The following is a 21,876-nucleotide window of genomic DNA, read 5'->3' as shown; positions in this document are numbered from 1 at the left end:
CATCTCTATCAGTTTGGGGGTCCTTGGCCTGAAAAACATTGAAGACCCCTGATTTAGGTGACAACAGTTTCAGATGGAAAGCATTTGTTTGTCTTTTATTGAAAATCAAATTGTGAACCAAAAAGAAGGCTACTATAACACCCTCCCTGCATAATCAAATTTAGGTTTACATTTCTAATTATTAAAAACAATTTTTTATTGAGTTTGTAGTATCACACTGACAAAAATACAAAATAAAATGGGATAAATTGCTTTAGATCAAACTTACATTACGTACAACAGACCTCTCCCAGCTGCAACATTAAAATGCTGGTTGAAACATTTAATTATGTTACAAATATAACAGTGATTGGGGCAATTCTGCCTTCATGACTGGCACTTTTGGTGATAATTTGTCTGCTTTTACAAACGCAACATTTTGAATGAAGGACTTCCACTAGCCATTTCCCACTGCTGACAGGCAGAAGTAAAAGCGCACCAATGGTAGGACTCGTTACTGACCTCTACTGGTTGGGCCACATTGCTTTGCGTGTGGATTTCCACAGCAGCAGTTTGTCAAATAAGCTTTTTTTGTGTTCAAGGTATAAAATACAAACAGTGGTTTGATACCATGGGGAATATATAAGAGAAAAATAGGGATTAAAGACAAAATATCTGATACAGTACTTAATGTCAGGAACATAAAAACAAGTGTGTGTCAGTAGCCATGCGGCTGCTCCGTCACACACAAACCCAGTGCATCCAGAGTAGTGCGTGTGTTAAGAATATAACAATGGGCAACATCATTTAGCTTAAGAAGTACAATTATTACTCTATATGATCACATTAACAAACCAATTCAATCATGTTATAAACCATTTCCTTACAATATATTAGCTTATAAATGACAAGATAAATTGGCAACAATAGTATTGTCAACCTGTTCGTAGGAGAACAGGTCTCTGAAACAAATAACGTTCAAACTCATGTAGAGCTACTGGATGTCTTGATATGCCCCAACGCCAAACCATCCGGCATGCTCCACATGTTGGAGTGCTAAAACCGTCATGAATTGTCTTTATACTTTCAGTCCTTTGACGCAAAAAAATGAAATTTTTTAAAAATGAAATTGCAAACACACGCATACTGGCAGTCAGTTAACAGAGTTGCATATCTTTTCCACCACTCTGTTGAACTCCTCTGGTTGATCAGCATACACGTGGTGAGAGGCGTCGTCAATCAGCTGCACAGTGGAATAGATGAGAAAATGAAAAAGACGAGTCAGCAACGATGCACTACCACGTGAAGACTAGAGTCACCGCCTCGCGGTTGTATGCCTCCGCCAACCGACGTCATGTTGAGGTTTACATCCATGACTGTGAAAAAATGTCTTCTCTTCTCAATTATGTCCTATTAGATATTTGACGTGAATTCTTGAGTTGCGTAACAAAGGCTTGTTTTGTGAGGTCACAGTGACCTTTGACCACCAAAAATTAGGTTCATCCTCGAGTCCTTGCCTCGAGGAGTTTCTGAGATATCAACCCAAAAGCAACAAACATGACTTGAATTAAAATGACGCCATTTCAATGCTGAACTGCACATTTTGGACTCCTAGCCCTCATGACTCTACTCACGATGACTCTGGTGAGGGTCTGGTTCCTAATCTGGACCACGCTGTCCCCGGACGAGCTGTCCACCCAGGATCGAGCTCCATACAGCATGGTGAGGGGCATGGAGGGGGGCAGCTGGTGAACCCGCTGCAGCATGGGCCTCTTGGCCCAGCCCAGAGACTCCGCCATGGCCCGGAAACCCACCTCGCCACTGGGGAGGAGGAGAGGAAACGGACAAGGCAGTAGGACACTGGTCAGCTTTCTGTTGGCATTATGTTCTGCCATCGGAAATGTGATGAAGCGTTGGGTGTTTTCGCTTACCTCGGGGTTTGTGCGTTACAGTGATAGATGTACTGCGTCATAGTGTCATCCTCAAACAGATCTTCGAATTTCCGTTTGAAATCCGGACGGAATCTGTTTACCAAGCCCGGACCTGAATCAATGACACGCTGTAAGATGAGTGGAAAGCGTGTCGACGTGGCACAGCGCAATAATAGATGAACAACGTCGTCTCACCCCATGGCCCCGCTGCTCTGATGACGGCCAGTGGGTTGAAGAGGGAAACCACTGCAGCGATAGCTTTCACCCAGCGTGGCAGGGGCGGCCGCTTCACCACCTCCGTCCCCTGATCTTGACCCTCCTGGGTCTGCGTCTGCGGTCGCTCAGGGAAACCCCACGGATCCACCAGGATGAGATGAGACACTCTACAAGAGGAAAGCAGGGTACATTGTAATTTCCTATCAACTGCCATTCGTTTGCCATCAGCTTATGCTCAACACACACGGTGGCGTCTTTTTGAATACCACCACTAGGAGGAGAGTCAAAGACAAGAATTTTTCTAATTCTACACAAACAACTTTTTTTTTTTCTATTTTATAAAGGGTAAACCTGAAAATACTACCAATAAATTAGCTTTCTTGCTGAGAATAAAGGCCTTTGCTCACCAAGTCCTCACGTTTACGCACCGATTCTAAAAAATGTGCCCGTCATTAGAAGTGTTAGTAAAGTTTTCGGAACAGGTTAGATTTTCTGCGTTGTATCCGCGTCAAAAGCATTAAGAGAGTTGTTTGACCACTCAGAGCCACCATACATGCAAACGTCTGACTCACTTCGTCTCCCAGCACAAAGCACTTTACGACAAATAAAGTAGAACACACAGAGCTAAGGAATCCACAGATAGAATGTGGCCGGTGATTTCAGAACAGATTGGAATCAGAGACGACGGACTAAAACTACAGTAGTGATTGTGCTCCAGGAAGCTAATCAGACTCAGTGTGCAAGGTTTCTGTGTTTAGACTTTTAAAAAAAAAAAAAAAAAAAAAAAAAAACGAACAAGGATTTGTTGTCCAGCCAGGTTATCTATCTAGTCCAAAGGTTTCATCCGTATAAAAGACAAAGTACAAAAGTTCTAAGTTGTGGTTTTATGGAGGGTTATGTTGCGAACTATTACTGGGCTACACGCAGTCACGGTTGTCACTTTCAAACTTCAAAATTCAGTTTTCTTGATTCTGGATATCAGCCAGAAATATTCAACATGACGTTTAATGTTCACTGTCGAAATACAATCTCTGGCTTCACTAATGTCTTTCCATTGAACATGATTTACTGAAGTCCTTAATTTTCAAACGACAACAAAACACCAAATCACTGCCAGCTGCTGAGTAATCCGTTCTGCAGCTGCTCCTCATTAGCTGATGTTTGAGGCGGCATCACATTAGTATTATTACCTAGAAGGGTACTGGATGGCGTAGGAGGTAGCCAGGTACCCCCCGAGACTGTGTCCCAGCAGAATCATGTTCTCCAGGCCTAAGGACTGTCTCCACTGCTCAATGGATTCGACAAACTGCTCCTCTGCCTTGGCAGCGTCTGAGGGGAAGGGAGGCCTGGAGCTCCTGCCGAAGCCCAGGAGGTCAAAGGCGTAAAGAGGGCGCGACTGACTCAGCGTGTCCATGTTCCTGATCCACAGGCCTACCCCTCCTCCAAAGCCGTGGACCATCACCAGCGGAGTTTTTGGGGCTAAGGGAAAAAGGACATAGAGGAGTTATGTCATGGGTCATATAATGCATACAGTAGCACTGTGGAAGTACAGCAGTCGCCTCCCGCTAAACAAACAGACAGACGGAGAGGAGGGTGGTACCCTGTTCTGCAGGCTTGCGCACTGCCTTCTTGCTGAGAGACAGAGTCCATATTCGATCCTGGTTTGGCAGGGTCACAAACCGAGCCCAGAGGTCATTCTGAATACCTGTTGTGACCAGACATAGAGGAGTAAAGATCAGCATACCCTCACATAGGTTCGTTGTATAGCTGGTGACATAATGGTGTCGTATTACACTTACAAAAGGTATTTTATAAAGAGTTAGCATGCTTTTAAATATCATTACAACTGATGAGTAACATTTATATTACTTCCTAGTAGTTAAATAATCTACCGGCATACGTCACAACAGTCTTACAAGCAAGAATCTTGGACTCCGTAGTCTTTAAGAGGGACATGGAGGTTGGACGCCAGGAAGGCCACCAGTTCCAGATTGAACTTGACCTAACGAGAGAGAGAGGCAAAAAACAAAGAATGAGGAGGTTGATAGTACGGAACCATTCAAAGCATGCCGAGGATACAGAACAAAGTCAGTGCTGTGGTGAATTAATCTTATTAATTTAAATAAACGTGATGAGAAAACTCTCAAACGTCTTGAAGTATATTGTTGAACGGACACTTAGAATATAATCAGCTGAATGGTCAGAGCTCTTTCTCCACGGATGATTCGGAGGTCTGACAACAAGTTTTTGCAGAGTATATATGCTTCACACACATATGCTTCTCAAAACCGATTGCTCCAGCTGCACATTAGCTCTCACAACCATGAGGTTGAGATTACAGCAAGCCAGGCAAAGGCTACCTTTGTTTGTCTGCGCACACACACACACACACACACACACACACACACACACACACACACACTGTTCTGAGTTAAAGTTACATCTGAAAAGAACACACTGATAAATTGCCAACAAGTGCCATCAATGTTTGCACGGAGCAAACCCGCCCAGGAGTGTCAGGTTACACAACCATCATGCTGGTCAGTGCCAGCATGCCATTCCTCTCTGGTTGGAGATAGAGATAGGCCAGTCTCTCATTTCTACCTCCACTACCCACAGGTACACCACAGGCCTTCTACCTGTTACGCAAAAAAGAATTGCCGAGTCATCCAACTGGCTCACCGTGTCACTCACAGCTGCGCTTCTCTCCAGTGAATATCAACACTTTAATTAAAAGACCAGTTAAACAGGAGTGGCAGAGCAAGACAATCCCATTTGATCACTGCTGTGGAGTCTCGGTTACTACTAATAACCCTTAATTGATCAAATGTTCTATGGATATGTAACACACCAAATTAGCATAAGAGCGTGTGTATTTATCACCAAATTAATTTTCTGCTAACGTTACACCGACACAGCACTCCAGTGACGTATTGTACAACACAGTCCCTTAAACAAGCGACACAATAAACACGTTCAGCTTTTTAAAGTGTAGCTAGCTTGTGACGTAATCAGACTAGCGGTGAGTTGGAGGAGGTCGTCTGTTTACCTCTCGAAGTTAAACGTGACTTACTCCGTTTCACACTCGTTCTGCATCAGATCGGTGGTTGTTGCTGCTGTAGCGGGGTCCATTGGTTGACATTATCTGGTCACTACATTCACAGAAATTAAATTAGGACGTTGACAACACGCGCACTTTTATATCTCCTTTGAAATTACACAAACTCCTTCGCTCCTGGGTCAGCTGAGCGAGCACAGGGATGGTCCGTTGCGAGGATGAGTCAATGGTGAGAAAGAGCGGTACGGAAAGTCTGACGGGGTTACAAAACGTGTATTGTTACTTACAAACAGCCAAATGGACCGCGACTGCCGGTATTATTTGTGATAAATTCATGTCGCTATAAACAACGTTTTCACGTGTGTTTGTGTGTGTTAATAATTGGTGAAATTCAAAACTGCTAAAGCTTAACCTGTAATTCACAAATTAGGCACTGGGGCCTAAAATTGGTGACAACCGAGAATGCAGTTGACACAGCCGTACCTCTAAATACTGGCAGAGTGAGACGTCTCCCTCCTTTTTAAAACTCTGTGCTCTATGGTGGGCGGCGCCAAGTCTCCGTTCTTCAGCAACCGGCCTCTGCTCTTTTCTCCGAGCGACTCGGAACCTGTGCTCGCAATCACCCTCGGAATATATTCTTTGGAACACCAAGGCCGCTTCCGGTTGACGAGGACACGTCACTTTTTCGATTGAGGAAGGGGGACCTGTGCAAAACTCGCTCATTTTAACCCATTTGTTGAAATTAGACGACAACAACTATGTCGAACTCGGTCATATCGGTGATCGCTCGGTTTCTAGAGGAGTACACCACCACGACGCCCAACAAGCTGAAAGTGGTGGACTCATATTTGTTGTACATCTTGTTGACAGGAGCGCTGCAGTTCCTCTACTGTCTGCTCGTCGGCACCTTCCCCTTCAATAGCTTTCTGTCGGGCTTCATCTCGTGTGTTGGCGCTTTCATTCTCGGAGGTAAATACTCATTCTGTTACATTTTGTTATGTGTTGCCGATGAATTGCACAATGCGTCAGTTTGGACGGTTTCGGTCACTGGACTTCTGGCCCATTATTAGTCAACGTGTGTGCAGACGCAAGCTAGCTAACCATGCTAAAACGCCACGGCTTAAAGTGTAGTTATATAGGAGTAAAATAAATACAAACACGGAGTATGGCAATGTTCGTCGACTCCATTAGAATTAAGAAGCACACTGAATTGTCACTTAAACTCCTACCTTAAAGTTACCTCTCTACGTTTGTAGAAAGGTGTTTAACTTGCTAGTTTTAGTTTGTGGTTGTATTTTTACGTTAAAATGAGTTTATATATTATCATACCATTTAAGAAGCAATACAATTCAACAGCGTCACAGACGACAGACTCCAAAACTAGCATAGTGGTGATTCAACACAGCAGTATCAATGAATCCACGTAGTAACTCTAATGCAGGCAGGGTGTGTTGCATTACAGTGCATTCGTTTATGCTCTGTGCGCGTAATAAACTGGTATCTGGGTGTACCTTAGAACTGAATAACAGAATCAATTGTATCCCCATAGTGGAGGAAAGTGAAAACCCTGTTACTCAGAGCTCATATTGACCTAACTAGACGACTTGGGAACTTTTCTATGAATCATAAACTAGGTTAGATTTATGAATTGGGTTCATAATATATGATGATCATAATGTTAACTGCATTGAGCTGCATGATTGTTTGGCTGTAAAATGTCAAAAGATGAAGAAAAAGCAATTCAATCCCAACGATATCCAGTTTATTCTAATAGAAAAAGGAGAAATAAGGCAGCTCCTCGCATTGATGTTTTCAGCGCAATAAGTGTTGTAATATTAAATCCACTGTGTCTTTATTTTTTCGTAGTGTGTCTTCGTATCCAGATCAACCCACAGAACAAAGGAGACTTCCTGTCCATCTCCTCAGAGAGAGCCTTCGCTGACTTCCTATTCGCTCACACCGTCCTGCATCTGGTTGTGATGAACTTCATTGGTTAAAACAGACGTGCGTCTGACTCAGTGTCCTCCCTCTCAGGTGTATATTTCACACGTGCCTTTCTCATTTTAGGAGTTTTTAAAGTTACCATTTTTGCTGGAAGTCACATTCTAGTTCAAACCCCAAATGGAGACGATCACGCTTGTTTGTATTGGTGTTTGAACACATCCAGTCATCGGATGGTATTCTGCAGTAAGCTTTCCTTCCAGCTGTATGCTTTACACTGCTCCAAGTATGATTTGTGCGGCTGTTGGTTTTGACTATTTTCTTGTTTCATATCAAGTTGCAACTAGCACATTTTGGAGCCTTGATGGAGCCCACTAACTAATTAGGCCTGAACGTTCTTTAGTTCTGACATGGTGTATTCAGATTTTTTGAAATAGTTAAACCCTGACTGATCAAGGTCATGAACGCCACCGAATAGTTAGAAGAACTTCTTCTTTGTATGTGTATTGTACGGACGGTATTGTTTCAGAATAAGATAAAATATCTCTGGATCGCGTTGTGTGTGTGTGTGTGTGTGAGATATGCGTCGGTGTTCACAGTGTAGTCTCTCATAATGGGCAATAAATGGTAGAATTTCTCCAGTCAAAGGAGTTGTATGTGGGCTTTGATAGAGGTATACTCATTATATTGGTTTATGCTTGTGAAGCAAGTCTAACATCTCTGCGGGGATCCACATGATGCTTTTGCTTCGCTACAAAACAGTGTTATTGAATTTTTAGACTTGCAAAGGGCATACTGCATTCTCTTCTTTCTCATTTGCTTCTAAATAACTGCTCCCATAACCTAACCACCTCTTCTTTTATTTTTCCATAGATCACGACCGAGAACTTATCAAAACTCCCCTTCAGGACATGGCGCTACATCTGCTTTTGTGCCAGAGTGACATCCCACCATCAACACTGAATTAATTACATCTTGTCACACAAGATACAATTTCCCTGCAGATATGGATTGATTTCTTGTATTCCTTTTTTTTTTTTTTTACATTAAAATTTGTAAAGCATTCCCTTTTGCACTGAGAAGAAGAAGAAGAAGAATAAATAAAAACAACTCAAATGGTTACCTTGAGAATAATGAAGCAGTTCTTGAAAGAAATGCATTTTCTTTTCAACAATAGACTTGTTTTAGGCAACCTAAACCTTTTGAGTAAGGACAGGTGTTTTTCAGTAAAAACATACGTTTGTGAAATATGTGATTCTATTAATTCATTACATGAAATACCAGACGGTATACCCCCTTAACCCCTGTTTATGAGGGTAATGGCTATATAGTCAAATAACAGCCTAAAATATGACTTCTTACATCAGGACTTGGGGGGGGGGGGGGGGGCTACATTTGGAGTTAGCTACAGAAAAAGTTGTTAAAATGATTGATGGGGGAAAAAAATATAACTGCAAAAATTGCTATGCTATCCCTTTTTAGAGAGACCCCACACAGATTGCAACCTTTTTTTTTCCCAGTGTATACCTGAGCCAATGAGCCGTCTGCCCATCATGCTAAGAGAGGGGGAGAGCAAGAACATTGTACCCCAGAGCAATGAGAGGGTTTATGTCCATTACCTGCTCTGGAACACCTGATGGAAACACATTCCAGCTCAGTTTGATTGTGACTGTACAGAGCCACTTAACATTTGTCACAGGCCGCACTGACCTGAGGGGTTCATTTCAGCTCGTTTGGTCTTTGGGTGTGGGCTGTGCGGACCAGTTTGAATTGGATATGGAACTGCCTCACATAAATAGAAAAACAGACTGAATCGAGTTGGAGTCCCATGTTTCTTCTGTAAAAGGTCATCTACATCTCTTCCTACGCTGATTTAATAGCAGACGAGAGAGGTACCCGCCTCTAAATGTTAAAGGGATAACATTAGCACCGGTCCTTTTGAAAGTAGGTTAGCATTAAGTAATGAGAGGTGACTTTGGACATATCGGACCTGGAAGAATTCAAACGAGGAGTTGAGGATACCACATTTCTAAGTTTTTAAAGGAGAGGAATGAGCCTTTATGTGAAAAAGGTCCTGGTTTCCCATCTTTTCATCTATAAGCCACTAATTAAATGTCCTACATTTAGATTAGGTAAAAGTAACTGGAGGCTACTTCCTGTCAGTGGTGGAAGATGTATTCCGATCATTTACTCAAGTAAAAGTAGCAAAACCACTCCAATAAACTCCATTACAAGTACAAGTCAAAATAATACTTCAGTGTACGTTCGTAAGTAATATCAGCAACATTTACTTAAAGATTGGAAGTATAACTACTCGTGCAACATGACCCATGTCACAGTTATATTGTTATATGTTAAACTATTGTACAATGTTACTGGTTCATTAACATGTAAGCCACATGTTAGTGTCTGATTGCTCGAGGTAGAGCACATTCTAGTTATCTTACATTCTGTTTGGTATAGAAAATGCATCTCATGTGATATGGTCATTATAGATTTTTTGGAAACCCGCAAAGTAACTGAAGCTGTCAAGTAAATGTAAAAAGTACAACATATTCCTCTGAAAGGTAGAGTGGAAGTATAACAAGATAAAAGTAGTACTTGAGTATATGTACTACTCACCACTGCTTACTGTACTTTGTGTACAACAGAATTCGATCACAATTCAAATGTCTTGCTGAAAGTAGACACTATTTTAAGGGTGTAATTGATACCGTGGACTTGGACTGTGATATTGTCGTTTTGACTAAACTGCTTCCTCTTCCACTGGAAGGAATACATCTCATTAACTCATCTCAATGTAGAGCAATGGCCCGTTTGGGAACCAAGTACTAGTATTGCATTGAAACCGCTATGTAATGTATACTAGAACCTCAGTGATAAAGACAAACGCTAGGAAGCATCATGGCACCATTTTGCTTCAGCCATACATATGTAAGGTTTGTTTACATTGCCTAACATGAAGGGATGATGGAAGAAAGACTGATAGAAGACCTTTTCCCCCTTACATTATAACCAGGTTGACATGCTCTGTGAAGGAGGAAAGTTGTGACCATCAAGCAAATCCTGTTTAGTTTGATGCAACAATTTACCAAAATCAATCTCTTGTAACACAGAGAAACAGATCTGTAAACCAGCCTTTCACAATGCTGATACTGGGATATGGCAGTGAGCTTGAAAGGCTGTGAATAATTAGTTTTGGGAAAGTTTCGATTCACAAATCTGCCAGGGCTGTCGCAGGAACATGTTCAGTTTCAAGTCTGGGTTCTGCCTACATTTTACCAGGAAATGGATGACCATAAAAGGCCTTGCAGCCAAAGCGAAAAGGGACTTTGGGGACATCCTTGACACCCTTCACAGAGCAAATTGAGAGCCTTGGAATAATTGTTTGTTAATTCGGTGGCTGGCGGTGGGGGGGCGGGGCGCTTAATCCGACAAATGAAGGCTGGACCAAATCCAAAGATTTCAGGCATCAAAATCAAATTATTTCTTTGTAGCCTGCCAAATGAATCCTCTGCATGCATGGTGGGAAGGCGCTCAGCGTTTGGTTGCTTGGGAGGATAGGATATTAACAAAAGATGGCTAACACTGTGACTGAAATGATAAAACAAGAAGATATAAGAGGAAAGACGAACATGTTTACTTACGGACCAAAACTGTAGTTGAAAAGAATAGTTCCACATTCGAAAATAAACTTTTGTTGCTCAGAGTTAGATGAGAAGATCGATTCCACACTTCTCCTCGAACTCTCAGCACAAAAGCTAATGAGTATATTGCCCAAATTGCAACTATTCCCCTGTGGCCTTGATTTCTTGTATATTGTGGGAATCCGGAGCCCAGACCGGAGTGTCGAAGAATACAAAAGATGTCAGCAAATGGGTCACTTCACAGAAATAGTTTTATGGATTTTCACACATTGCCTTTTAAAATGTTGTGTGAGCTGAAAAAAAAAAAAAATACTTTTTAGGTCACAAAAAGAGATCAGACTCATTTACAGAAAGCCATAGACAAATTATGGTATTTTACAAAAGTGCCAAAGCGTTTGCTAGAAGTATTCCTGAGTTTTAAAATCTAATTGGCACCTACATGGTTAATATCTGGAACATCTGGATCCAACTTGTGGTCACATGACCAAAGGGTTAGTGGGATTGCAGAACCTGGAGTCTGTGTTTAGACAAGGGAGAGAGTTCCTCAAACTGACGGCGAAACATGCAACAACCCTTTATCCTCGCCCTCAGCCTGTTATCATGGATCCCAGGTAATAAATAATATAGTAACTGAGAGCATATGTTTATTAGAGTTGTACAATATGCCTTTGTAGTCTTTTTTAGGCAGACAATTGATGAAAAAACAGAGTTAGAATGATTAATGTCTTTGATGCAGCCCCCTCACTTTCGCTTCAGATCTCTTTACTATTTTATCACTTCTCTGTATTAATAATTCGTTAAAGGCCAGACTAGTAAAGTTGTTACTGTTATTTTTCTGCAGGAGCCGGAGAAGGCTTTTATGTTGCTGTTGTTTTTTAATCTTCCAAGCTTCTGTGCCGCTTGCCCATGGCAACATTATGTTTGATGTTTATTTTGCCAAGTCTCCAAAAGCCTGTTATATTTGTCCCCCAAAATCTCTATTTCATAGGAATAATCCAATTTTGAAACAGAGGGAAGTTAAAGTAGTGTTTCGTTACAAAGGAAACCGAAACCATAAATATGGTATGAGTATTGCTCAAGGCCACTTTCCCCGTTCCTCAGTCCTGGAGAAGAAATGTCCACTGCGAGTGTGTTTTAACTGCAGCGTGGCTGAGAGTCTGAGCTCAAGTTGGTGCTCAACACTCAATCATCTCCACTTTCCTTCAGCCTTCCTCTGCAGGGTAACCACCGAGGGAGAGCTCACAGTCATGGAGGGTCAGTCCCTCATCGTCCCGTGTCATTATGACCCCCAGTATGCCGGCTATGTGAAGTACTGGTGCCGGGGGAATACGAGGGAGTTCTGCACCAGTTTAGCTCGAACCGATTCAGCCAATCCAGCCGCGGGGAAAGTGAGCATCTTCGACGACCCGGTCCAGCAGGTGTTCACTTTGACCATGAGCGACCTGAAGGAGGGGGACTCCGGCTGGTACATGTGTGGCGTGGAGATAGGCGGCGTGTGGACCCGCGACGTTGTCGCTTCCACGTACATCAAGGTCATTCATGGTGAGTAATGGAGGGATTTTGAACTGATTAGTGTTTATTGATCGCCGTTGAATGCATTTGGAATGCTTCGATAGCAAATATAAAAAAAGACAGTGTTTGATTTGGTGGCGTCTAGTGGTGTTGTTGTAAATTGCAACCGACTGAACACCCCTCCGCTCACTCCTCCCTTTCCAAGACTCCGGTTAAGTGAGCTGCTGAGTGCAAAAAGAAGGTGGCAATACCGTTGGCCTTGATCACAGGCCATCCATACTATAATAACACTACTTCATGAGCAATGCAAGGCAGACAAAGGTACAACGGTTTAGCCCTTAACGACTCACTTTACCGCACTTTTACAATCATGTTAGGGAACTACGGTGGCCTTCAGGTAACGTTAAATGTTAAATGTTCTCGCCAGAGCCAGTGTTTAGTTTGTCCATTCTGGGCTACTGTAGAAACATGGCAGACTCTGTGAATATGAAGGACTTACAAGGATTCTTAGGTTCAGGTGATTATATACTAATGAAAACGTAGTTATGAATATCACATTCTATTTCTGAGATCACCCAAAATGCTACACAGTGGCCCTTTAAGTTTGCATTCCTTACCTGCAGGTATGTCGGTGGTGAACAGCCGACTGAGTGGGGAAGAAGGGAGTAGTGTCACAGTTGAATGCCGCTACAGTGAGAGATACAGGTATTTTATTGCCGAATTCAAAATATCACGATTGTCAGTTGTTGTTTTACCATCAGACAACGTAGAACCCAAACTTTTAAAAACTACATTTTTAAAGAATCAGCAAACCTGAGAAACTTGGTTGTTTGTTAAAACAATCTTCAATTCAAGCCAAACTGATGGACAGTGAGCCTTCACTGACTCCCCTGTGACTGCTTGCCAACAGAGACAGCGAGAAGAAGTGGTGTCGGAGTGGAGACTGGAGCTCCTGTCTGCTGACTGGTTCTGAGGGGAGCTACGAAGACACTTCAGTGGCCATCAGCGATGACAGAACTAGGGCTTTCACTGTAACCTTAAAGAAGCTGCAGATGAGCGATAGCGGCTGGTACTGGTGCTCTGCAGGACAGCACCAGAAGCTTGTTTATGTGCTGGTCACACCAACACCCACGACTAGTAGGTTGACAAAGAACCCTTGCAATGAAAAAATATGTATAACAAATCTTAGCAATTCCTAATCGATCCATTGTTGAAGTTTCACTAGGCAAGATTTATGTTAACAGTATTAATTGATTCGTTTTTAACACTTGGGGCAGCAGAACAAGCGGACACAATACTTACTGTACATATTATCGCCTTAGGTCTATGAGAGCCATGAGAGTAAGAATCACAAGAAGTTAAGTTGCGGACTGGGAAACCAAAACAACGAGCTTAAAGAAACTAAAATACTCAATAGAGTGCTGCCAGAATGAGTCATGAAACACAGAGATGAGTTAGCATTTTTGCCTTTCCGCCTCATTTGGAAGTCATTGGGTTTTTTGAATGTTTTTTTTAGTTAGATGTCTGTAATTAGGTCTGTAGTTAACAGAAGCTTAAGGGATTTTAACGTTTCGTTCTACGACATAAAATACGTCAACAAATACACCACTCTTGAATTTGTACGTGTCTTAAAAAAGGCAGTTGTTAACAAGTGGCTAAATGAGACTACGAAACGTCAACACGCCACGCCGCACACTAGGGCAACTTTACCATAGTGAAGTCCTGTGATCACAGTGTAGTTTGTTTGTAGCCTAACGTTCGCTTTTCTTCATCTGGCAATTGTTTTTACCCTTCAAAAATCATAAAAGTGGTTTCCCTTCATCAAGATTATCTAGCTTAAACCTTTATTTTCTTTACTAACCCAACATCCTATGAACACATCTCATTGGCTTTCTGTTGAGGGAACCAGTGCGATTCTAACTTCTCGGTTGGCCTTTAAAAATACCTCATCCCTGCAGCACTCTATTAAGGTGTGGGACACTGCAGAGTTGGATGATAATTCTCTGTGAGTTTGTCACTAATAGCTACCACTTTCACACTAAGCATATCAAAATCAGTCCAATTCTCACATGCTGTGCTTTCAGTCTGGGAAACCTCTTTTTAAAAATCCGTTGAGCTTATCGGGTGAAAACCAGACAAATCAGTGTACCATGGAGAGTTGATTAGATGGTGATCTGACTCACAAATTCAAACTCTCGAATTTTATTAAAAGCTATTTAAACCAGGCATTGTATGTATGAAGAGAGACCCAATTCTGCTGCTACATGGCTTCTTCCCCACGTTCATCACTCTGCAGCGGCTGAATGAGAAGTAGCCAAGAGCGGCTCTACAGATAAATATGTGTTTGTGACAGATGCCGGGGACTCTTAGGTGTCCCGCTGTACAAAGGTATTGATTATCACGAGTCACTTATCAAGGCATATTGATGTTATGAACTCTGAGGGTGCTGCTACATTTTGCTTAAAATAGTACATCATTTTTTCAGCTACACTGTGTTTATCTTCAGCTGCAGTGACTGCGACATCCCCACTTACACCGAGTCAGTCTGCTGCATACCTGCCTCCACCCAAACCCATCACGAAGGAGTCCTGGAACAGTCACAGGCAAGAGGAGTGAAGCTCAGCTTTATGCTTGTGCTTTAAAACTGCCGTTCATGAGAAATCTGTCATCATTTTGGCCGTCATGTAACTATGTAAAAACAGACGCAGCATAGGCCTGAGCTGTTCTTGAAGCTGGACTATGTGTTCAGACCACTGAAAGCTTTGTGTCTGTGTTTTAGTCACATCTTGGAGACTTTGCTGGTGTGTGCCTTCATCATGTTTATCGTGGGCTTGGCCATATGGGTGAGAAAGTTGTGGAGACGACACGGTAAGGCAGCTTCTCTTTCCTCTGAATATCAAATCTGGGCAGAATCATACCACTAAGTTCAACTATAGGACTATGAGATATGGCACATGCTGAGAAATATATTTGCATTATCATTTGTTGCTTAAATATCCTCAATATCCATTTCTAGGGCAGGATCCTGTGCTGAGACAAGTGAATATGATAAAAGCAAGGCACAATGTAACAATCTGTCACTTTTCCATTTCACATTAAAGATAAACATTATTATCAAGGTTATGCTTAAGAGATTATTATCGTAATCATTTTTCTTTTCTCTCATTTGTAGGGGTACTCAGGGGACGTAGGTGACCCACAAAGCGCTGCTGTCGTTTCCCAGGAGTACTGAGCTTTGCCACTGTAGTGTTTACTGTTACTCTTTGTAACTGGATGTAATTTTTGTGTCGGTTCACTGCGCACAGCTCATGCTTTATTTCCACTGTCTTTTGTACATTACATATAGATGGTAAAATGGTAAATGGACTGTAATTGTATATCACTTTTCTAGTCTTCCAACCGCTCAAAGCCCTTTATAAAGACAGATTCAATGAGGTTTTCTGATTGCTGCTTTTCATATGCAACTGGCAGATGCTGGAGATCTTACAAGTATACTTGTAAGAATTTATCAAAATATAATCTTGTGGTCTTTAATTTAATTTTTTTTGTCAGAAGCAGCATTGTAACTACCACTAATGGCACTGAGGTCATGTATTTTCATATTTTTTGTTGGAATTTGGGTATTGTATCTTACAGATTACATTCTAACTGAAAATAATAACAATAAAAAACAACAAAAAAAAAAACATTCTCAAATACAATACATCAATAAAAACATTTTTGATTCGATATTTCTACGCTAGATTGTAATCAATGTGGGAAAACACTTATTTAACAGGTCCATTATTGACTGATTATTTTCAATAAAGTTCCGTGTAAAGAAATTAGCAAGTTGGTGCTATTCATAGGGAAAATAGAGATAATAGCCCCTTTCACACATGCACTGCAACCCTGAACTTATCTAGACTTTAGCCTTAGGAGCTGTATGTGAGAATGCAAATGTCCGAATCAGTTAGACCAGACATTAAGCAGACTTAACCCTGCTAGCACAAAGTCTGTGTAATGTCTGATTAAGCCCATGTGCGAATAGACGTGGGCATTGTTGGCAGAATTCATGGCGAGTGAGTGGGTGTGTTGGATATCGTTTCTGTGATGCGATTGGCGCAAAGCTGGAAGAGTACAAACACCCGAGGGTGAAGTAGCAGGGTCATTAATGCGAACGAAGACGCCAAAGGAAAAGTGTAACTGCAGAGACGACGAGATTTGGGACGCTAAAACTTTCAGAAGAATTCGAGGATCAGAAAGAGACCTGGTTGTGTATGACTAAATAATGAACTGATTATGTGACTGTTGTGTAATCCGAGCCAAGGGGCAGGTGATACAATATTACAAGAGCGGTGACAAAGAGAAGAGAAGCAAAACTCTCTCGGGTGCTTTCCTGACAATTGCACCCTAGATAGCACCGCGGTAGTAATAAAAACTTATTAGATATGAAGTAATGTATGGTTTGTGCATTTTCATGGTTTTGTATGGACAGACACATGGAAGGTGGGAGAGAGGGAAAGGGGATAACATGCAGCAAAAAGCCCCGGACTGGAATCGAACACGAGCCCTTTGCTGCGGAAAGGACTTATCCTCAATAGATCCTCGACACATGATGTTTTTCAACGAGGTCAACGAAAAGTGGTAAGGATACAAGGCATTAGGAGGTAATTTAGTCACTATTTGACCTCCAGCTATGTGCTCAGCCAGGTGAGCTACCAGGGCGCCCCCTGCTGGCGTAAATATAAACCAGAGGTCACGTTAACCGAATAGTTTCGGTCTCCAGTCCGTTGTTTTGACAGACTGGAGACCTTGGAACGCGTCTGTTAGTACGGGTCACCGAGCGGTGCCAGTGAAGCTGCGGCACTTCTGCAGAAGAAGAGCATGATGGGTAATTTCCCCGTGTTCCCACATTCAGAGAGTCTGTTAAGTCCAGTCTCCAGTGTGGCACCAAAGTGTGGGTTCAGCCTTCATAACAAAATTTAAATGACCATGAGAGGTTGTCTGTTGCAAATATGGAAAAAATCATTCATCTGCTTCATGTATGTTGACATGAAAAGTGACCGCACGGTCGGTGTTGTGTGTGTGTTCTTATTTTTTGTGACGGAATTTTTGCAACACTGTCTGTCAAAATAATAGGCAATGAGAAAGTCTAATGCAACACTGGATTACATTTCTGCATGACGTGGGACGTACTGTATGAAGCTTTTTGGTATGTCTGTGCCTATATGCATACATGCTGTACCAAGATCTTCTCTGACATCAGATTTGTAATGTAATAAACCTCATTTCAAGTTTTCCACATCATGTATGTAATGAACCATGCTGCTCAAGAAACAATACCCTTCAGGACTAATGACTTCAGGAATAATAATGATTACACTGGTCATGTACACTGACTACCCCTGGTTTTTAGATAGCATTGTTATGGGAATTATTATCAGCTCCAAACAGCTTTGTATTTGTTGTGTCCATCTGTTGCACCAAAACAAGTCCAATGTGAATAAATAATAAGTGCAAGTTGGTATTTCTTGTCTGCACAGAAGCCCCATGGGACAGTACATTTTCAGCTTTGGTTGCTATTTTAGCAGAACTAGAAAGCAAAGTGTACTGCATAACAAGATAATCAAATGGCTAATTAACACATTTAGGCATAGATACATGGTCGGTTTGACAAAAAACTTGTGGAAGCAGAGTCAGACAACGTGAACATTATTATGAGACTTTCTTATGTGAGCAAATGAAGACGAAAACCATACGATAGAGCTCCCAAATTAACTCTGCATTTCATGCTTGAACTGTCTGCTCTCATTCTGAACCTCAAACGTGTTAGAATTGTAAATTGAACAAGCTAATGAGTCGACCAAAACTGCTGGTCCAACTAGAGCTTGGAACTCTTAGTAATAACTGTCTTCCCTTCAAATGAGGAAAGGCCATTTTGTTGTGTGGAATACAGATACATTTATTTACATTCAGTGTTACTTTATGGGGTCATGTAGACTGCTTGCACCCGTATCCTTCACTCAAACTAATCTCTCGCTTTTCAAGACCTTTCATCACTCATGACCAGTGCTGCTGCAGGAAATTGACCAGCTTGTACTTGATGTTGGGTTTGCATCATTTGCATTGCAACCAAAGTTAATTCTGCATTCAGTTATGCCTACTTCTTGTTGTTAAGTTGACTGAGTCATCTGTATACCAGCAGGCATCTTGACCAGGTGCCCGAACCACCACAGCTGGCCCCTTTCAACGCTATGGAGCAGCGACTCTACTCCGAGCTCCCCACGGATGTCTGAGATCTTTACCATATCTCTAAGACTGAACCCAACCACCCAATGAAGGAAGCTCATTTTGGCAACTTCTGTCACTATCCCAAGCTCATGACCATAGGCGAAGGTCAGAATGTAGATGGACTGGTAAATCGAGAGCTTTGCCTTCTGGCTCAGCTCCTTCACCACGACAGCCCTGTACAAATCCAGAGGTACTTGAACTCCCTCGTTTGGGGCAGCGACTCACTCCAAACTCAAAGGGTTCAATCCAAACAATCCAACGTTTTCTAGCAGAGAACCATGGCCTCAGACTTAGAGGTACTGAATCTCATCCCGACCACTTTAAACTCGCCTACAAAACGCCCCAGTGCGTGATGAATGGTACAGAACCACTCATCTACAAAGAGCGGTGATACCCCGATAATTGGAGCACACTCTCTGGTCCCCTTTTTAAAAAATTGTTACCACCACCCCAGTCTGCCACTCCACAGGTACTGTCCCTGACTTCCATCCGACACTGAAGAGGAGTGTCAGCCAAGACAGCCCAAAAATGTCCAGAGCCTTCAGCGTCTCAAAGAAAATCTCATCCACCCCTGGCACCTTGTCGCCAATGAGCTTTTTGACTAGCTCAGCGACCTTTACCATGGATATGGATGGGTTTTCCCCCAAGTCTTCAAACTCTGCCTCCTCCACAGAGGATGTTTTGGTTTTGTTCAGGACTTCCTCCAAGTGATCTTTCCCCCGCTCAACAACATCCCCAGTCCAGGTCTGCAATTATCCTCCCCTGCTGAACACTGCCTGAGCCAAGCCCTGCTTTCCCTTTATGAGTCGTCTAACGGTTTGCCTGAACTTCCCCAAGACCAACCAAAAGTCGTTCTCAATAGTCTCCCCCAACTCCCCCCACATTGAGGTTTTTGCTTTTGGCAACCCCCGCAGCTGCAACCCTTCTGGCCAACTGGTACCAGTCTGTGGTTTTCGGAGACCCCGGGGCCAGCAAAGTCCGAAAGGCCTCCTTCTTTAGCTTGACCGCCTCCTTGGTGCCCAACAACAGATTCTTAGGCTGCCTCCACAACAGCCACAACTCCAAGCAGCGGCTTCCACAATCGAGGCTTTGAACATGGCCCACTCGGATTCCATGTCCTCAGCCACCACTTGGAGGTGAGAGTTGAAGACCTTAAGTCCTGGCAAGATCAGTCAAGAAATACACAACAACAACAACATCTCCCGACAGAACACCACCACAGTGGAATTTCAGCCTGCATGGACGTTCTTTCAGCCCAACATTATTGACAACAGAGCAGCTAATATCTGTAGCGAGAGCAACAAGCTAGTGGACTGCAGAGTGCCGTCTCAGCTCCATGCACAAGGAGTGTGTGTAAGCTCCACCCTCCAGACAGAGGAGAGAAAAGAAACAAGTGTGACAGACAGTAAATGACAGCAAAATACAGTTCTCACTGAGCTGAAATTAAACCAAACTCGCAATCATTTTCTGTCATTGCATTGATGCAGAGTTGTTCATGCCCACACACATTTCCACACCTCTTGACAGGTTAGAGCAGCCACACAGCCAGAGAGAGCAGTGCGGCTGCAGCCGCTGAACTGCTGCGGCTCGTAGCATTGTGGTGTTCACACAAAAAAGCATTGCTGCTGTGGCTCACCAACTGCCAGCCCTCAACAGATCATCTTCACTGTCTATTTTTGCAGAGAACTGTGCAATTCACGGGTAAAAATAAATAAATAGGTGACATAGGCTGAAAACATTTTTTTCTAAATATGCTTTATTGCTCCCTTGCAAAAAGAAGTTTCCAAACTCAACAAGACTTACCTGGTTGAATAAATATTGAAGTAAAGCTTATGTCAGAGGAACAGGGTAATATGATTATTTAAGAAACCACTACATCATTAGTAATGCTATATAAATAGGGATTTTCTTTGATTTCGACCAATTATAATAAAACATTTCTTATCATTGTCATGGTTGGAATAACCATTAATCATTGTTCTCTTTTGGAAATAATTGCAATTAAAACGTCACGGCACCTGTGAGGGATTTGTCATTTTTTTATGAAATCAAATGTTTGCAGTGATACATGTAGGCCTCTGTTTTTTTTGTTTTTAAAAATGAAAATAACTATTTGTGTTAGGGTGCCTCATGATTTGGCGGGTGCTTTATCTACACTTCTATTCTTTTCCATTATACTGTGCTGCATTCTAATCTATCATGTTCCATTTTATTATATTCTGCTTTGTTCCACAATGTTGTATTATATTCCACATTATTTTATTATGTTCCATTACATTATGTCCTATGTCATTGTATTCTACTCTACTTATTTCTATTCTCTTCCATTATATTCGGTTGTTTTTCATTATATTCATTTATATTTTTTCTATTGTATTTTATTGAATTATATTATAATCTGTTACATTTTATTATGTTTTGCCCATTTTCCTGCTCTTTGTATTATGCTCGGTTTCATTCTTTTATGTTCCGTTTTATTTTGTCCTGTTCGATTCAATTTCATTACATACTGTTCTATTTCATTCAATTCCTCTCTGTTCCACTTTATCTTATTCTATTATTTTCTGTTCTATTCTGTTCCGTTACATTCTATTCCATTCTGCTCTGTTCTATCTTATACTACTTTATTAATATATTTTGGTTTGTTGAATTATGTACTCTATTCTGTTTTATTTACTGTGTTTTATCCAGTCTACTCTCTGTAGTCCACTCTAGTCTAAGTGAGGGCCACCAATGTGTTGATGTTACAGGGTTACAGGGACTTAGTCATTACTATAAATGGAATCAGTTCTGCCACTAGATGGAGGTCAACCCTGTATGAAATATGTTCTTTCTGTTATATATTGCCGTGTGTGTGTGTGTGTGTGCATGTCTGTTCATGCAAAGAAAATGTTCCCTTTACCTGACCAAACATCTCAGATAATCTGAAGGAAAAAAATGACAACAAGCCAGAGGCTGTTGCTTGTCACTACAGAGTTCTACACAGAAAAATACAGGCTTTAAACATCTTAACATTCATGCATTTTTGATTTAATATGAAAACATCCCAGTTCCTGCTCATGCATTAGGAATTACATTTCTGAGACGGTTCCCTTGAGTCTTGCCATTTGAGGGCATCAACAATCAATACATTCGTACTCTCCTTGTGCACGGCTGCTGCAGAAAATAAGGCATCAGTGGGAAACATGAAGAGCCAGCATGAAGCATAAGTGACTCTTCAAGGCTGTATGACAATCGGTATTAAGGCAAAGTGTTGCACAAGCATGAACCTCATATAAAAAACTAAATACTGCATTATTCTTGTTTACCCAAACGTAAT

General features: G+C 41.8%; 3 protein-coding genes across 7 annotated transcripts; 2 read left to right on the top strand and 1 right to left on the bottom strand.

Moving 5' to 3' along the window:
• Window positions 1-67: 67 nt before the first annotated feature.
• On the bottom strand, window positions 68-5,410 carry abhd4 (abhydrolase domain containing 4, N-acyl phospholipase B). 3 transcript variants are annotated; one of them, XM_031854710.1, is made up of 8 exons: window positions 5,200-5,410; window positions 4,043-4,128; window positions 3,727-3,831; window positions 3,317-3,605; window positions 2,106-2,293; window positions 1,911-2,022; window positions 1,614-1,800; window positions 68-1,222 (listed from the first exon to the last, which is right to left on the bottom strand). In XM_031854710.1, exons 1-8 carry the CDS (start codon window positions 5,256-5,258, stop codon window positions 1,133-1,135), a joined length of 1,116 nt encoding a protein of 371 aa, XP_031710570.1. In that variant the 5' UTR covers window positions 5,259-5,410; the 3' UTR covers window positions 68-1,132. The 3 variants fall into 3 exon arrangements, with proteins under 3 accessions (XP_031710570.1, XP_031710572.1, XP_031710573.1); XM_031854712.1 differs by having other exon boundaries at window positions 5,176-5,409; XM_031854713.1 differs by lacking the exon at window positions 5,200-5,410 and adding an exon at window positions 4,809-5,162.
• Window positions 5,411-5,798: 388 nt separating this feature from the next.
• dad1 (defender against cell death 1) lies at window positions 5,799-8,256 on the top strand. 2 transcript variants are annotated; one of them, XM_031855168.1, is made up of 3 exons: window positions 5,799-6,153; window positions 7,051-7,188; window positions 7,999-8,256. In XM_031855168.1, the coding sequence occupies exons 1-2, from the start codon at window positions 5,943-5,945 to the stop codon at window positions 7,179-7,181; spliced, it is 342 nt and encodes a 113-aa protein (XP_031711028.1). In that variant the 5' UTR covers window positions 5,799-5,942; the 3' UTR covers window positions 7,182-7,188; window positions 7,999-8,256. The 2 variants fall into 2 exon arrangements, with proteins under 2 accessions (XP_031711028.1, XP_031711027.1); XM_031855167.1 differs by having other exon boundaries at window positions 5,804-6,153; window positions 7,051-7,218.
• Window positions 8,257-11,274: 3,018 nt separating this feature from the next.
• Window positions 11,275-16,706, top strand: pigr (polymeric immunoglobulin receptor). Of its 2 annotated transcripts, none has more exons than XM_031855166.1 (8): window positions 11,275-11,383; window positions 11,979-12,314; window positions 12,908-12,989; window positions 13,195-13,421; window positions 14,791-14,887; window positions 15,064-15,152; window positions 15,306-15,350; window positions 15,457-16,706. In XM_031855166.1, the coding sequence occupies exons 1-8, from the start codon at window positions 11,335-11,337 to the stop codon at window positions 15,477-15,479; spliced, it is 948 nt and encodes a 315-aa protein (XP_031711026.1). In that variant the 5' UTR covers window positions 11,275-11,334; the 3' UTR covers window positions 15,480-16,706. The 2 variants fall into 2 exon arrangements, with proteins under 2 accessions (XP_031711026.1, XP_031711025.1); XM_031855165.1 differs by having other exon boundaries at window positions 15,301-15,350; window positions 15,457-16,701.
• Window positions 16,707-21,876: the final 5,170 nt, after the last annotated feature.

Source organism: Anarrhichthys ocellatus, unplaced genomic scaffold (genome assembly GCF_004355925.1).
Source record: "Anarrhichthys ocellatus isolate YVR2014 unplaced genomic scaffold, GSC_Weel_1.0 scaffold15, whole genome shotgun sequence".
NCBI classification, from domain to species: domain Eukaryota; kingdom Metazoa; phylum Chordata; class Actinopteri; order Perciformes; family Anarhichadidae; genus Anarrhichthys; species Anarrhichthys ocellatus.
The sequence above is the reverse complement of the archived record's forward strand: the minus strand, read 5'-3'. Positions and strand labels throughout refer to the sequence as shown.

Coding starts and splice junctions, on each gene's coding strand:
- abhd4 (XM_031854710.1), bottom strand. CDS start 5,258: ATGGACCCCGCTACAGCAGCAACAACCACCGATCTGATGCAGAACGAG. Junction 4,129..5,199: donor CAGAACGAGTGTGAAACGGA/GTAAGTCACGTT, acceptor CTCTCTCGTTAG/GTCAAGTTCAATCTGGAACT. Junction 1,223..1,613: donor AGACCCTCACCAGAGTCATC/GTGAGTAGAGTC, acceptor TCCACTGTGCAG/CTGATTGACGACGCCTCTCA.
- dad1 (XM_031855168.1), top strand. CDS start 5,943: ATGTCGAACTCGGTCATATCGGTGATCGCTCGGTTTCTAGAGGAGTAC. Junction 6,154..7,050: donor TGGCGCTTTCATTCTCGGAG/GTAAATACTCAT, acceptor ATTTTTTCGTAG/TGTGTCTTCGTATCCAGATC.
- pigr (XM_031855165.1), top strand. CDS start 11,335: ATGCAACAACCCTTTATCCTCGCCCTCAGCCTGTTATCATGGATCCCA. Junction 11,384..11,978: donor CCTGTTATCATGGATCCCAG/GTAATAAATAAT, acceptor ACTTTCCTTCAG/CCTTCCTCTGCAGGGTAACC. Junction 13,422..14,790: donor CACACCAACACCCACGACTA/GTAGGTTGACAA, acceptor GTTTATCTTCAG/CTGCAGTGACTGCGACATCC.